The 16,867-nt window shown below is 46.0% G+C and overlaps 1 protein-coding gene across 1 annotated transcript in view; it reads left to right on the forward strand.

Moving 5' to 3' along the window:
• The window catches only part of cd44b (CD44 molecule (IN blood group) b), a 20,879-nt gene extending 4,930 nt beyond the window's left edge, over window positions 1–15,949 (forward strand). Inside the window, exons 2-8 of the mRNA XM_064312222.1 lie at window positions 4,194–4,359; window positions 4,824–4,963; window positions 5,793–5,861; window positions 8,707–9,453; window positions 12,601–12,687; window positions 13,098–13,176; window positions 13,634–15,949. Of these exons, the coding sequence (XP_064168292.1) occupies window positions 4,194–4,359; window positions 4,824–4,963; window positions 5,793–5,861; window positions 8,707–9,453; window positions 12,601–12,687; window positions 13,098–13,176; window positions 13,634–13,841 (1,496 nt within the window). The 3' untranslated portion in view covers window positions 13,842–15,949. The remainder of the gene's footprint in view (window positions 1–4,193; window positions 4,360–4,823; window positions 4,964–5,792; window positions 5,862–8,706; window positions 9,454–12,600; window positions 12,688–13,097; window positions 13,177–13,633) is intronic.
• Window positions 15,950–16,867: the final 918 nt, after the last annotated feature.

Raw genomic sequence — 16,867 nt, forward strand, 5'->3', positions numbered from 1 at the left:
CGTTAGGTTAGCACGGGAGCTCCCTGCCCTGAGAGGGGTCTGCTCAGTAAAACAGAGAACACGTTCGCTTAGCGTTAGCGCTTTCTGACGAGCGCACATTCACTTAGCGTTAACACTTCCTATCGCACATTCGATCGACATCAACGGAGCTCCCCCCTCCCCCCCCCCGATCTCATTACTCTGCGTCGCCACGGCAACTGTGTTTGTACAAACAACAAGCCAACAGAGAAGATGGGCAGAAACTTTCCAGATGACTACGAGGCTGAGAGATTCCTCCTTTTTCTTCTTCTTTTTTTCAAAGTGTTGTCGTAGTTTTAATGCTGTTTAAGGGAGATCACAGCGGACGATAGCTGGTGATGTGTACACCGGCCCAGTTTAACACATAGTTGTGCAACGTCCCTCTCTCTAAGACACGTAGATACGTAGGAGAACGCAGGGGATGGCTGGAGTGGGTACGAGCCTTTGGGTTTGCCTTCCAAGTGCAGTCATCGCCCAAGCAAAGCACTTTCCCTCCGCATGTCTGTGACACTCTTTATCTTTCTCTGTCCTGTTGACACATTAAACAAAAGATAAAATGTAATTAAAGCTGTAATGGAGATGCGCTGATATAAAACAAGATCGGACAGATAGGAGGGAGGGTGTGGCTGCACGCGCCTCAGGGCTTTTGGTCGAAGGTATGCGAATATATCATTAGCCACCGGAGTCTCTGTGATTAAGTAATAGATACACGCCCAAAAATAATTAAATGTGTGTGTGTGTGTTCTTTGTTCACAAATATATTTTGATGAGTTCAGCCATCACCAGCTTGACAAAATATGTGAAAATGTTTTAATTTTAAATATTTTAGGTCACATGGTTCCAGACCTGTATTGTTATTCCATAATGTGGGCGACTGACCTTCAGTGATGCAGCTGAGGGTTGGGGTCAGGGGGAGTGGGAGGGGCATTCCCCACCCAAATCCTGCTCTGGCCCCACCCCTGCACTGTCACATGACTCGGGGAAGCTGGTTAGCCTGGTAACAGCCCGCAGGAAAAAGTGCTGAACATGTGAAATTAGAGTTTCTGCCGTTTTTGTTTTTTGTGTGGAGAAGAAACCTTATATTTATTTATGCTGGTGTATAGGCCCACACATGACCCAGAACCTTAGTATCAAGAACAAAGCCATATGTTTAAGCAACAGCACGAGATGCCGAACGGATTTAATTAACTCTTAATGACCTAACGTTTTTCAACCATGTTAATCCGCGGTTTAAAAGGAATTACTCTTAATTTCGTGTTGCTTTCAAGAAGGCAGCCAGATGTAATTACCACTTAACATTCTCCCTGGGAAAAATATTCCAGCCAAATGACTCCTATAAAAGGCAGAGAGAACATGTGCAGTCCTGAAGTTCTGCTGGAGATCAGCTGGATTTGGGGCAGCGTGGGGGCATTACTGTCGCTCCGCTCATACAGCCTACCGAGCGACCCCGCCCTGCTCCGTGAGAAAGAGGTGCTGCTGCCCCCCCAGGGTCGCAGGGTGCCGCTGAAGCTCATCCCCAGTTTGTGTTGAAGCTGTGTCTGTGTTTACTGTGCAGATGGCGAACATGTTCTCAGAACAGCACAGAAAGATGTGGGAAAACGCGCTGCTGATAAAAATCTGTGTTGCCAGGGTGGCTAAGCAACCTTCTTCCCACCGCACTGCCTCTTGACTTTTCTCATTGCAAAGACGGACTGTGTTTTACTTCTGTGCGATTGACAGAGCTAGGAAACAAATGTGCCATATAATCTTAATATTAACAATGCAATATAAGGAACCAGCATAATTCAACTGCTTACACAAGCTACAACAACAACAAAGCCATCTCATGGAACTTATCTGCTTAGATCTTGAAAATGAAAACAAGATTAAAAGAGGTCCTTGGGTATGTGTGTACAGAGCAGTGTGTCAGCTGAAAAAGGCTAAAAAAAACAAACGTGGAACTGCCTGATAAGGAATTCACCTGGACCCCAGCGGAGTTACAGGGAAATAAATATTAATATTTAATTAAAGACAGTCATCAAACATATACAACCTAACTTTTTGTAGAACTATTTCCCCAAATGTTTTAAGACCTGATTTCACTGCAGTGACACCCAACAGGATCTTTCAGTCCTGAAGCAAAATGTATCACAGGTTTTTTTTTTTTTTTAAAGTGAACTTTCAGTACAAATAACCCGAAAGCTGAAAGTCCCTTTTCTTCCATTTCCAATAAAGGACATAATGCAGAGGCATCAGTACAGGCTGTGGGTTTGCAGATCTGTTTAAATTCAGTCAAAAGAACTTTTTCAGTCGAAGAATGTTTTCTGTAAAAGAAACATTTTCCTTTAACATTACAGGAACCTGCAGCCCTCTTCCTGTTGATGTAAGGGAGAGCCAGTTATAGAGACTGTTTAGCCAGCACCAGAACATTTATACTGAACTTTTAGCCAGCATAAAAACCTATTTGCTTGTTTAAAAAGCAAACATACTTTGTAGAACATCATGCTGTGTACACACATGAGCACAGACATATACACACACACACACACACACACATGCTCAGACACACACACACACACACAAACACATACACACACATGCGCAAACCCACACACACACGCAAACACACATGCACACAAACACACACGCAGTTGTATATCTCCTCCTATTCTCCAATGGCTGTTATGGGTGAATCCTCCATTTTGTGTCTCTGAGTGGCATGTGTAAAGCTGTTCCTGCCGGTTCCTTCTGCCAGTTTCATCTGTAGTCAAGAGTCTTATGGGGGGGGGGGGGGGTGACACACACATGTGTGATCATCACCCAGCAAGGGAGGGTATTATTTGACAGGACATTCCACCCCCCCCCCCCCCCCCACCACGCTGATGAGCTGCCACAGGTACATTCGGCCCGCAGGTACACCCACAGAAGCTGTGAATCAGTAGTGCCACTGCCTGCCTGCGTGGCTTCGCTGCTGAGTGTGTCTGTGTGTGTGTGTGTGTGAGTGTGTCTGTGTGTGTGTGTGTGTGTGTGTGTGTGTGTGTGTGTGTGTGTGTCTGTGTGTGTGTGTGTGTGTGTGTGAGTGTGTGTGAGTGTGTGTGAGTGTGCGTGTGAGTGTGTGTGAGTGTGTCTGTGTGTGTGTGTGTGTGTGTGTGTGAGTGTGAGTGTGAGTGTGTGTGTGTGTGTGTGTATGTGTGTGTGTGTGACACAGGATGTTTCAGCGATGGAACGTGCCTACAGTCTTGAATAGGCATTGAAACTCCTGAAATCAAAAAGAAAGATGTCTGTTAATAGCATGTAATTAAACTCACTGATTCAGGAAATTCCAGTAAAGCACCTTTAATGAGCCAGCATTCAGGTTTAAACTGTGCATTATACCACTAATCTGAACAAATAAATAAAAAGATGTGAAACAGCTGGAAAATAATTTCATTCATGCATGAATTTTATGAGTTTCTAATCAGCAACACCTTTCAGTGGAAAACAATTTATAATAAGTGCATATGCAAAATCTGAATATTAACGGCATAAAAAAGCAGTTGAACGTATTATTAGACGTCAGTGAGGAAGGAAGAAGAGGCCTGTGCTTCTGCGGGGGGAGGGGGGGAGGGGGGGAGGGGGCGAGTGTTCTTAATGTAAGAGGCGTGCAGAAGATGGGACGATGCGTTCAGTTACAGAAGAAGGACTTCCTGTGTTAAAGGCTTCCGAGCAGGTTTCTCGAAATTGCTGTTCATTTACAGCTTCACCTCACAGAAAGGGTGGGGCTGGGGGAGAAGGGTCTGCAGGTCAGGGGACAATGCTGCCTTCCACGCACTCAGCCTGTATCAATCTGATTTTGCCCTGGAAAGGGTCATTGGAGTTTTTTCATCTGTACACCCCCCAAATTATTTTCCAGTTGCTAAATATTGCCCAGATTTTGTTTCAGGAAACATTTATCATGCCCCAATATTATAGAGAAAAAAAATTCCTATAATAAGGGGAAGAAAAGACTATTGATTTGTTTATGGAGGGATGTAGCCTTCACAGCCTGGGCAATGAATGGGGCTCAGTGTTTATCATCTTTATTAATAGTATTGTCATTAATAGTTTTGTTGGTCAGGAACACAGGTAGATTTGGTTGTTATAAAAGTGAGCTGAAGGTAAGATGTATGAAAGGATGTCTGTGACTAAGGTGCCTCCCCCCGGTTTGTGTGCATTAGTACATTCCCGGACCTGCAGCTATGCTGGAGTGTTCCATGTGGAAGGAAGCAACCGCTACTCCCTGACGTTCGAACAGGCCGAGAAGCTGTGCCTCGCCATCGGCACGGTGCTGGCCAATGAGGAGCAGGTCAGGGAGGCCCACGCCAAAGGCTTAGAGACATGCAGGTGAGACCGGCCGCCAGGGCCACTCCACCCATTGGACAGTCAGATGTATGGGCGGAGCCATCGTGCGCCTCCTATCACTGACCTGCGTGAAGTCATCATTAGACTTTGCTTTCATTTGCAATGCACAGTTTCCCCATTGGGCAGTTTGTGCTCATTAACCCTAACCCCTCCCCCCAAGATTCATACTTTCCCATTAAAAACTATCTGATGTGTCATCTATCATTGCAACACTCACAAATGTTAATGTTACTCACATCTAAAATATGCACTGTGCTGTGTTTTAACTCGATTAAATGACATAGAAACTGAGGAATTTAAGGAGAATAACCAGGAGGTTGCAGGCTCAGATTCCAGATGAGGCACTATGAAATTTTGGGCAACCTACATTACTCACCTTTGATGAAGTGAGAACATAATGCATGCGCCGGCTGAAAGAAGGCTTTATCCTGACATTTCTTTTACAGGTATGGCTGGATTAGCACCCGCAACACAACAATCTTACGGCACCAACCTCATTTCAACTGTGCGAACAATCAGACTGGAGTACTCTTCCTCACTGAGAAGCTGGACCAGCCCTATGATGCCTACTGCTTCGATGCGTCAGGTGAGTGGTGCTGCTCTGGGTTTCTGACTGACTCCTCAGCCGCCAGCTAAACGCTAACACACGTTTAGCGCTCAAGCTCACACTCAGAGCTTAGGCTGTCCTGTAAAAACCTTTAAAAACCCCGCCACGGCCACATTGGCAAGTGCGGTTCCGTTTTTCAGTAGACATTCGCTACAGTACGAAGATTCGTTTTCCATTTTCATGGCTGGAGACACTTTGAGAGGTTTGAGCCGAAGGGTTCTGTCTGAAGCTGGGTTAGCTCTGAGGCATTAGGCTTTGGCTCCGAGCATCATGCCGCTCACAGCGCTGTATTGTAGCTGTGCTGCCTGCTCATGCGTACACACAGCGATTAAAACGTACTTCATGTGTTGTATAGAAAGAGGACATAACAGAGACCATTCCCACACATATAAGCCATGATGCCTCACTTCAGCACAGAAAATGGCCCAGCAGTGGTGATCTTGGTCGCCCATGTGAGGGCAAATTTGCAGAGAGAGAGAGAGAGAGAGAGAGAGAAAGAGAGACAGAGAGCTGTGAGGGGGTCTTAAGAAGTCAAAGTGTTGCTGAAACAGCATGACAGTGTAATCTGTGTGTTCATTCACATATTTACACTAACGCAGGACAGATATGTCCAGGTCGTCCAGAGATAATCTTCATCTCATTAGAAATAAAATTAAAGTTAATTTCTAGTTCATTCCAAAATGTGCAATTTATTAAAATGTTATGATGTAATTATTGTCATTTATTATCTCAATATTATATTATGTGATGAATGTTTTGGAGAATGTGGCCAGCAGCTAAGTCTGAGACTTTCTCTATCGTGTGACAGATACGTTGGAAAAGAACTGTGATAACCAAATCTTCAGAGCTGAGGACTTACCCGCAGATGGCAAGGAGGGTAAATACACGCCTTTTTTATACACCTGTCCCGTCGCAAATCCTTTTACATGCTTCATAGAAACACCCCTCAAATTTACCCAATTTATATTAAATAGGCAGCAGAACAGTTATTAATAGTTTGTTTAGTAAAATCGGTTGTTTAGTAAGCTCTGAGACCTCGCTTGATTGATTTATTTTTTTTACCACAGTTTTGTCCATATTTAGAATTTTGAATTTGCCTTCTCTTGATACCTCAAATAAACAATTGAATAAGAACATGGAGTTGGATTTTATCGGGGCCCAGAGGAGCAGGGTTGGCAGGTAACTCAAACGCGTAAAAGCCTCTGAAACTTCAGCTCATGAGAAAGTTTGGAGGAGGGCGTAGGCAAGACAGGGCACAGAGCACTCGCGGTGGAGCGACAGTGCGCCTGGAGGGAGGAACAGACGGGAGAACCCACACATGTATCATCTACAGAGCGCCCGCCCCGGGCAGGCCCTGCGCAGGTGAGACAGGTGTCCCATGATTCATTCTGAGATGGCGGGGCAGGGAGTGCGGCAGGCGTTGTGATGCAGAGCATGGGGCGAGCCGCGCGATGCGCTGGGACAGCCGCCACACCTTTCCCACACAAAGCCAGGTGCTCGCTCACCTGCGCTCAGAATGATCTCACCTGGATCCAGCCACGCCCACCTCCGCCGATTCCCAGGCGGTGAGGAGCAGGCTCCAGTGGAGGACAGAGGCGGAACATGCTGTCCCAAAAACACAGAGCCACCGCTGTCCCATCAGACACACAGAGCCACCGCTGTCCCAAAGACACACAGAGCCACCGCTGTCCCAAAAACACAGAGCCACTGCTGTCCCATCAGACACACAGAGCCACTGCTGTCCCATCAGACACACAGAGCCACCGCTGTCCCATCAGACACACAGAGCCACTGCTGTCCCAAAGACACACAGAGCCACCGCTGTCCCATCAGACACAGAGCCACCACTGTCCCAAAGACACACAGAGCCACCGCTGTCCCATCAGACACACAGAGCCACCGCTGTCCCATCAGACACACAGAGCCACCCCTGTCCCAAAGACACACAGAGCCACCAGTGTCCCATCAGACACACAGAGCCACCGCTGTCCCATCAGACACACAGAGCCACTGCTGTCCCATCAGACACACAGAGCCACCGCTGTCCCAAAGACACACAGAGCCACTGCTGTCCCAAAGACACACAGAGCCACTGCTGTCCCATCAGACACAGAGCCACCACTGTCCCATCAGACACACAGAGCCACTGCTGTCCCATCAGACCACAGAGCCACCGCTGTCCCAAGACACACAGAGCCACCGCTGTCCCAAAGACACACAGAGCCACTGCTGTCCCATCAGACACAGAGCCACCACTGTCCCATCAGACACACAGAGCCACCGCCGTCCCATCAGACACACAGAGCCACTGCTGTCCCATCAGACACACAGAGCCACCGCTGTCCCATCAGACACACAGAGCCACTGCTGTCCCAAAGACACACAGAGCCACCGCTGTCCCATCAGACACACAGAGCCACCGCTGTCCCATCAGACACACAGAGCCACTGCTGTCCCATCAGACACACAGAGCCACCGCTGTCCCATCAGACACACACAGCGACATCACAAATGGACTGCATTTATATAGCGCTTTTATCCAAAGCGCTTTACAATTGATGCCTCTCATTCGCCAGAGCAGTTAGGGGTTAGGGGTTAGGTGTCTTGCTCAAGGACACTTCGACACGCCCAGGGCGGGGTTTGAACCGGCAACCCTCCGACTGCCAGACAATCGGTCTTACACAAGACTTTAAGCAGGAGCGTGAGATTACTGGGCTTTCTGACCAATGCTGCACAGACACATAGATTTGCATATCTTACATAATTATTAAATAATTATAATAATAATACATTTTATTTATATAGCGCATTTCCAGAGCCCAAGGTCGCTTAACAAAGTTAAAAGGTTAAAGAGCAGCAAGTTCAGTAAATACAGAAGACAAATATCTTCCTTTCAAAAGTACTTTTCATGGAAGTTCTTAACATATGTCCATTTGTCTGCCTGTAATATTATACATTCTATTATAATATTAATTTTAAAGACATTAGCAATATTATTGAATTCAAAATATTATTAAAATAATATTAAAAAATAACCCATTTGCTGGGTCCACTGTCCAGCCACGTCATTTCATATAAAGATCTGCACTCGGCTGCGTCAGAGAAAGCGCCAGGGTGGTTATATATCAGGGTGTGCTCCCAGGCCCCTGAGAGTGCTCTTACCTTGCTGTTGGGATGTTCCTCTTTTTAAAACACCGAGTAAAGTGACACCCCACTGGGCGGGTCTCTTAACACAAATGCTGAAAGAGCGGCTTTTATTTTTCAATTAAACCCCAGACTTTCTCAGTTTTCATACACACAGTAGTAGTTTAGTACTTTAGGAGTCTCCCTTCTTTTCTGCATACGCTGTTCTTTTGATCGCCATTCATACAACAACCTTTTCAGCTCTATCTGATGAAACAGGAGTCATTTGTGCATGAGACCGTGTATTACAAAAAACAACAGAGCAAAGCCAATTGAATGCCGCTTATACTGAGAACTTATACTGCAGATCTTATACTGCGCGTGTAAACAATGTTATAATTTCTCTCTTTGTGATTCTACTGTATGTCTCCTCTGCGCAGTCACTGTAGTATTGAAGCTCAAGCCAAGGAGTTGCAGCACAAAGACTGTGCTATAACAGCCATGAAACAGAGAGGTTTAGTGGTTTTGCAGCACTGTCTCTGTGAGCACCTGTTCCTCTTTACGGTTTGTAACGGCTGTGTTTTTGGCTGGTACCGTAGCCCCTGCGGATGAGCCCAGCCCAGATGGGGAAGGTGCGGGAGAGGAGGTGGGGACGGACGCTCCCGTCGCCGCGGTGCCTGGGGAGGACCAGGGAGCAGCTCCCGAAACCACTGCGGAGCCAGAGGCCGAGGGCGAAGCAGGGGAGCAGCCTGACGCTGCAGCGACCCCTGACCCCGCAGAACACGCGGAAGCCGCAGTCCCTGCAGACCCTGCTGAAACAGGGGAACCAGCCGAAACAGGGGAACCTGCCGAAACAGGGGAACCAGCCGAAACAGGGGAACCAGCCGAAACAGGGGAACCTGCCGAAACAGGGGAACCAGCCGAAACAGGGGAACCTGCTGAAACAGGGGAACCAGCCGCAACAGAGGAACCAGCCGAAACAGGGGAACCTGCGGAAACAGGGGAACCTGCGGAAACAGGGGAACCTGCGGAAACAGGGGAACCAGCCGAAACAGGGGAACCAGCCGAAACAGGGGAACCTGCGGAAGACGGTGGGGAGGATGCGGAGCAGGCCACACCCCCAGCCCCGGCCCCGGAGGCACCGGAAGACTCAGAGGCGGGGCCGAGCGAGGATCCAGCCAGCGAGGAGCAGCCCACAGAGGCGGAGGAGCAGCCAGGCGGCGCCGTCCCGGCCGAGGACCCCCCCTCGGGGGAAGCTGTACCCACGCCCGACCCCGCCATGGAGGGGGAGGTGCAGCCCGTCGACCACGGCCAGGACCTGGCCGCGGCGGCCCCCCCGCCGAACGGTAAGACCAGACACATTTCAGCAATAAAAACTACCTTCAATTTATTTATCCCAACTCATCATTTTAAAGAGTGTTTTTCATAGCAGAATGCTGTGCAGATATTTCGATGTTTAATACAAAATTGAATATATTATAATATTGAAAAATTAATCAACATGTGACAAAATAAAAAAAACTCAAACATGGGCCATTGTGAAAAGACTGACTGTTCTGGCGAGAGTTCTCCGATGAAAAGATAAAACATGAGTGCATTTATGTAACATCACATACATGTCAATAACATCACGTAGCATAAAACATAAACAATAACATAACATAACATTAACATAACATACATAACATAACAATAACATACACATACATAACACATAACATAACATAACATAACATAACATAACATAACATAATAACATAAAATAACATAACATAACATAACATAATAACATAAAATAACATAACACAACATAACATAACATAACATAATAACATAAAATAACATAACACAACATAACATTACATAACATAATGACATTGCTCGCCATCTTCCTGCCTAGTGTACCTAGTACTCGGGTTACCTACACACTAGATAGCAGCTAACCCTAACCCTAACCCTAACCCTAGCACCATATCAAGCCTGGTCTTGAAAGCCCCCAGAGTTTCTGTCTCCATCTGGCAAACTATTCCTTTTGCTAATTCCCATTTATGTCCCCTTGTTATACTAACATATTTCAGACTGAATAATCTCTTGTAGTTTACTTTGTTAATTTTTATTAATTTAAACAGTTCAATCAAATCACCCCTAAGTCTTATTTTTCTAAGCTTGAAGAGATCTTAAGTCTTTCCTCATAACTTTTATCTGTCAAAACAGGAACCACTTTAGCTGCCCTTCTTTGAACCTTTTGAAAAATGGGATGAATTTGAATGTAATGTAATAAAAGCAAATAGTTTTAATGGCTGAATGAAAAGCCCTGGTGGTGTCTGCAGAAGAAGTGTGTGATCTGCTGTAATGTAGAATTGTTCAGAAAAAAAGTCAATACTTATAAAAATCTTTAAATTCACAAAAGAAGCATTCTTATACTAAATCTACAGGGCTAAATCTGTGGCAGTTTGGCCTGCCGCATTTGATCATTTTCTTTGAGCTGGAATGTATTCCCAGAGAGGGGTGTGACCTAAAAAGAAACAGGTAGATTTATCCAAGGGTTAATGGCACAAAGTGTTCAGAATTTCAGCCTGCTCTGCACATATCGTTCCTTATCATCGCGTCCAATCACCAGAACGTTATGCAATGTTGAAATAACAAAAAAAAAGAAGAAAAAAAAAACCCCTATGTTCCCACAGGCCTCTGAGTGCACAGCAAATACGAGAGTGTCTTGTCTGGACAGATGCTTTGTTTAACTTTAGGCTGCTATAGGCTCCTATAGGCTCCTGTAGGCAGCAGGAGGGGTGGAGACAGGATGTGGTAACCTGATGAGAGGAGGTTTGGCAGCCGCGTGTTTATAGCAACAAAACCGCCAAAAAAAAAACCTCAAAGGAACAGAAAGGTTAGGAAATTTGTGTACGCCCATGTGTGACCTTCCTGTGGCCTTGAGATACTGTACTTTACAACAGACGCTCAGCCACTGTCCCGCCCCCCTACCTCACAGCCACTGTCCTGCCCCCCTACCTCACAGCCACTGTCCTGCCCCCTACCTCACAGCCACTGTCCTGTCCCCCTACCTCACAGCCACTGTCCCATCCCCCTACCTCACAGGAGGCCACAGTCCTGTTCCCTGAGTAAATTTGTCCTTTTCTGCTGTTAGAAGTCAGGCAAAGCCCTGAGAACCTGGCTGTCTAAACTCGGGCTTTAATAAAATGTCTTGTGCATCTGCGTATTCTTAATCCTAATCCGGCTCTAGTGTTCAGCATCTGCGTATTCTTAATCCTAATCCGGCTCTAGTGTTCAGCATCTGCGTATTCTTAATCCTAATCCGGCTCTAGTGTTCAGCATCTGCGTATTCTTAATCCTAATCCGGCTCTAGTGTTCAGCATCTGCGTATTCTTAATCCTAATCCGGCTCTAGTGTTCAGCATCTGCGTATTCTTAATCCTAATCCGGCTCTAGTGCATCTGCGTATTCTTAATCCTAATCCGGCTCTAGTGCATCTGCGTATTCTTAATCCTAATCCGGCTCTAGTGCATCTGCGTATTCTTAATCCTAATCCGGCTCTAGTGCATCTGCGTATTCTTAATCCTAATCCGGCTCTAGTGTTCAGCATCTGCGTATTCTTAATCCTAATCCGGCTCTAGTGCATCTGCGTATTCTTAATCCTAATCCGGCTCTAGTGCATCTGCGTATTCTTAATCCTAATCCGGCTCTAGTGCATCTGCGTATTCTTAATCCTAATCCGGCTCTAGTGCTCAGGCCTGAGGCGAGTCAAGCTTCACAGGTACATACTATATGAGAGATTTCAAAATACATCGCGCTGATACACTTTTATCAGCTGCTATAATGCGACCTCCTCAGAAAAGATTTTATAAATCACTTACTATTGTTCAAGTCATTTGTGATTTTGGGCCCAAGCACCCATATCTGAATAAACAGAGACATATTTATTTTTCTACTTACATGTACTCTTAAGCTTTATCAGTAGTTCTGTCTGTCACAAAGTTTTAAGAGAGGAAAATCGCCCCCTGGTGACAGGGGTGAGAAATGACTTAAGCATTTGATGGGCCTCAGTTTAAATGGTATTACGTCACTTAAGGATACAATAATATAAAACCATAACAGTACTTACAGTACAGAAATATCAAGAGTTATTTATTTATTGTGTTTTGTTTTATGTTTACTTACCTCTCCTGCTACCCTTGCACAGTGCAGTCCATAAACCAAAACCATGACTCTTTTCTCATGAATACATATACTCTTCCGACAACACAATAACTTTTGGAAAGCAAATACAAAGATGGTTAGAGATGGATTATTAAAAATGAAACGCATTGTGATTTCTAATGTACTTTGAATGAACATTTAAAGATAAAGGCTTACAGGTCAGAACGCAGGTTAATCATTATTTATCGCAGAGCGTTTTTGGTTCTCTCTGTGATGAAGCCACCCTAGGTGGGCGGTGAGATGTTTCACTGATTTGTGTGATCTGTGATGTTCCTCTAGAAGCTTCCATCCCCGTCGGCCCCCATGGACGGATGAATGCGGACGTGGGCCCCACTGCAGCAGGGCGAGAGAGCGGCGGCACTCCAGGTGAGAAATACCACACACACACACACACACACGCACACATACCCTCACACACACACACACACACACACACACACACACATACACTCACACGCACACACGCACACACACACACACTCTCACACACACACACACACGCACACACGCACACACGCACACGCGCACACGCGCACACGCACACACACATACCCTCACACACACACACACACACACACACACGCACACACACACATACCCTCACACATACGCACGCACGCAGCACACACTCACACACATATGCACACACACTCACACACACACACACACTCTTCCAAACAAATGTGTTTTTTGGGGGGTGAGGTGTTGTGGCTTCAGCTCTATTATTGGCTGAGCAGTCTGTCAGTCACTGACGTCTCACATCCTCCTGCCTACAGATTGGCTGATCATCATCGTCGTGGTAGCAGCCATTGCTGTCATTCTCCTTGTGTGTGCCGCGATCGCCACCAGGAACAGGTAGATCTCGAACCCGGGACCACAACCTCAGATGAAGGCCAGGGCTAACACCATTCAGCGAACCGCACCTCCACCTGGATCAGCTCTCCTCACTCCACACCATCTGATCTGGCTCACATCATTATTCAATACACTTTAAACATCCTGCTGATTACTAACAATCTGAACAGAAACATTTATTTTCACCAACATCTAGAACATCATTCTCCTTTTGTATGCCATACATTTTGGTTAAATAACACGTTTCCCTTGAAATTCATGGGGATATATTCAAAGAATATTTCAAACCCATGTTTGTCCCAGGGCTGGTAACCATGTCCTGGTTATATAGACAGAAAGCACTGGAGCCAGAGAACAATCCTCCATAAATATTGTGCATAATTAAACCCTGGCTCACGAGGCCACTGCGTGATTGGTTAACGAGGTGTTAATTGGTTAACGAGCGGTGCCCCCACAGGTGGTGCGGAAAGCAGCAGACGCTGATGATCACGTCGAAGGAGGCGGGCGAGGGGAACGGGGCGGCGGCCTCCAGCGCACGCGCTCAGGAGCGAGACCAGGAGATGGTGACGCTGATGAACAAAGAGAAGATCCAGGAGAACGGGAACACGGAGGAGTTCACCGTGATCACGCTGGAGGAGTCGCCAGACAAGTCCCAGCTGGCCTAGGCAACGGGGGGGGCGGGCGGGGGGGTGGGCGGCGTGCAGGGTAGGGGGTCTTGGGGGGGAGGGGGGTAGAGGCTAGCAGAACGAGGGACACCAGTGGGTGTATCAGAGAGGCGTACGGTAGGCAGAGCTTAAGGGCGTGCACTTTGACCTGGAAATAAAAGAAAACATTTGGCCCACTGCAACATTGCCCCACCCCACCCCACCCCCACTCCTCCCTTCCAGGTGGGGTTTGTAATTGCAATGTACAGGTGGGCAAAGCAGGTGATGATTCAGCCCAGATCAGGTAGAAAATATCTGCCCCCCCGACCCACCCAGCTACCCCCTCCAGGTTACAAACCTAGCCAAGCCTTTTCCAGGAGAGAGGGCCACTTTATCCAAATTAGGGTTGGGATCGAGGTACAGGCCAGTTTAGAAAAATATGGGCCATTTTCCAGGCCTGGGAGTGAGAGCATCACCAGCCTACAGCCTACTGGGGGGGGGGGGGGGGGTGGATGTGAGGGGGATGGGGATGAGGATGTGGGGGGGGGCAGGAGGACAGCATGCGTGTGAGTGGGGAGGGGTGAAGGATCCTGAGAAAGTGAGAGGGAATCGGAGTGTGATGGGAGGGGACTGCTGTACATAGGGTCTGTGAAGCAGATGCTTCAATTTCTGACTTTACAGAAACACAGTAGACAGAGATAAACAAGCAAACGATAGTCGTCCATCAATTAAGGGTTTTTCACAACATCCATTATTGATGTAACGGTTGAGTGTGTTACAGAAGAGTCTACTCGTGTGTCATCTGTTTTTTTTTCCTTTGTCTGAGTTGTATTTTTCAACATTTCCTGTGGATTGGGATATATTTTCTGTTCATGAGTTACAATGGTGAGAAGCTAAGATGTTTTTATTTTAATTTATGTTTTTTTCCCCTGTATATACTGTATGTATTTTTCCCATTTCTTTAGATTTTGAGAACTCACTTGTGTTCATTACTGAGTCAGTGACCTATCCATCAAATTTGCTATTTTCATTAATCTAATCAACAAAAAATGGAAAGTCAATGTGTAGGAAATATGTAACAAAAGCAGTGGATGTTTTATGAATCAGACCAGCTCATAGTGGGGGGAAATGAAAAAGATGCTTGTTGTTGACTGTTATTATAAAACGTCACATATCAGTTGCCTAATGTGGGGGAATAAACACACATTAAGAGTGAAGTTTCACATGTTATTGTAATTATTGGTGAGAATGATCTGGATAGCTTGACTGGAAATTCCATGCTGAGAATGAGCATGCCCTGACATTCTGTTGCAGAGAATGCTGGGAAACTGAGTTCAAATAGGGTTAAGACAGACGTTATATTGTGTATCTAAGTGATCTAGCCATGAAGCAAATGAAACTGTTTTGTTTCTTTTCGACTCGAATAGAAAGACACACTGCAGACTGTCATCACCCAGTATGAACACCTCTGTCACACAAACACAGAACAATCCAGAGAAAAACCAATAACACCCTGCAACGTGTCATGTGAGAAAAAATGTGACAAACCTCTTCTGCATTTCAAGCGCCTAAACGCATTCAAAGAGAAGATGCCTGCAAGTAAATGAAAGGAGTTTGATATCACTTGAAATCCCCACATCTGTGCTGTAATTACAGTTATTGCTGAAGGTGGTGTGCTCTGTGCATTTCTGTTGAATAACAACTCAAATTCCGGTATATTTGCACCTTTGTTCTGAATCAGAGATATATTTCTGCTCTGAGGCATTGATGCCCAGGCTCACCTGGTCTCCACGGAGTTTCCTGAGAGGTGAAAATGTGCTCGGATCTGGCCAGCAGCTTTGTGCGGTTCGCTCATGTGAAAGACAGAATAAATGAATGTCATCCTACAGGGACTTTCTTGGTCTCTTCTTCCCAAACAATGACAATCTGAATGGTGAACAACAGTTGAAATGTTTTAAATGTCTATTGTTTTTTCTTTATTTGTTTTATTTTTCCTTTGTTTTTCTTTCTTTATTGGATAGTTTTTAAATATTATTTTTCAGTAGCTATAAGGATTACTCGTACACTCATAAGAAATGTGTGAATTAACGAATTGACAAAGATTGCAAATAAAGACATTTACAATCGAATGGTTCTCATGCATGAATGCAGGAGGTGGGGGGGCTATGGAGCCGGTCCAATGACAGGCAGAAGGGAAAGAAGACCAAGGAAAAGATGCTCTTGTTGCCGGGGAGCAGGAGGGAGTGTGGTTGCCATGGCTCCCAGGTCATGATGCAGTCAGATTTCGGAGGGAAAGGGGCAGGAGACATCGAGAACACAGAAAGAATGCAAATGTGTGTGTGTGCGTGTGTGTGTGTGTGTGTGTGTGTGTCTGTGTGTATGAGAGAATGTGTGTAAATTGTATAAATTGTGTCATTGTCTTGTGTGAGTCATTAACCAGATTTTGCACAACCATTAATGTTGTTTCTCCCCAAACTGTAATTTCTTTGCAGTTAGCAAAAGAAATGCATAAAAACTATCTCTTAGTCCACACAAGAAGAAATATTTATGAAAATCAAAAAATCATAAAATTTATCAAATAGATACATCTCACATTAAAAACATCGTATATGTACCGTACGGTATGCGGCCATATAGCCGTGCAACCATGACATGAAAAGATTTATATCTGGAGGTAGAACCACAAAAATCGGTGTTTCCATGGTAACGTGCCATCTCTGTGGATGGACTGGGCTGTGATTGGCCGAGGGAGCCACAGGCTTGAGGAAATGCTCGAGTGTTTTTAATGTTATTCAGCTGCGCGAGAACAGCGCGGTGCAGCCAGGTAACGCACGTCCTCCACGCGGATGGGGGTCCGGGCCATCCGGCCGCTGTTTGTTTTAGAATGTTCACTGGCTTGGCCCCTCCCCCACCACGCTAATCGTTTGGGGGAGTTAAATCAATCTGAGCAGAGGCTTTTCAGCGAGAGCTGCAATGAAAAGCAGGCTCTTTCCTCTCAGTTATCGGATGTCTGACCTGCCTGGACAGGCTGAACGGTGAGATAAAGA

The sequence above is a fragment of the Anguilla rostrata genome, chromosome 16 (genome assembly GCF_018555375.3).
Source record: "Anguilla rostrata isolate EN2019 chromosome 16, ASM1855537v3, whole genome shotgun sequence".
In the NCBI taxonomy this organism is placed as follows: Eukaryota; Metazoa; Chordata; class Actinopteri; order Anguilliformes; family Anguillidae; genus Anguilla; species Anguilla rostrata.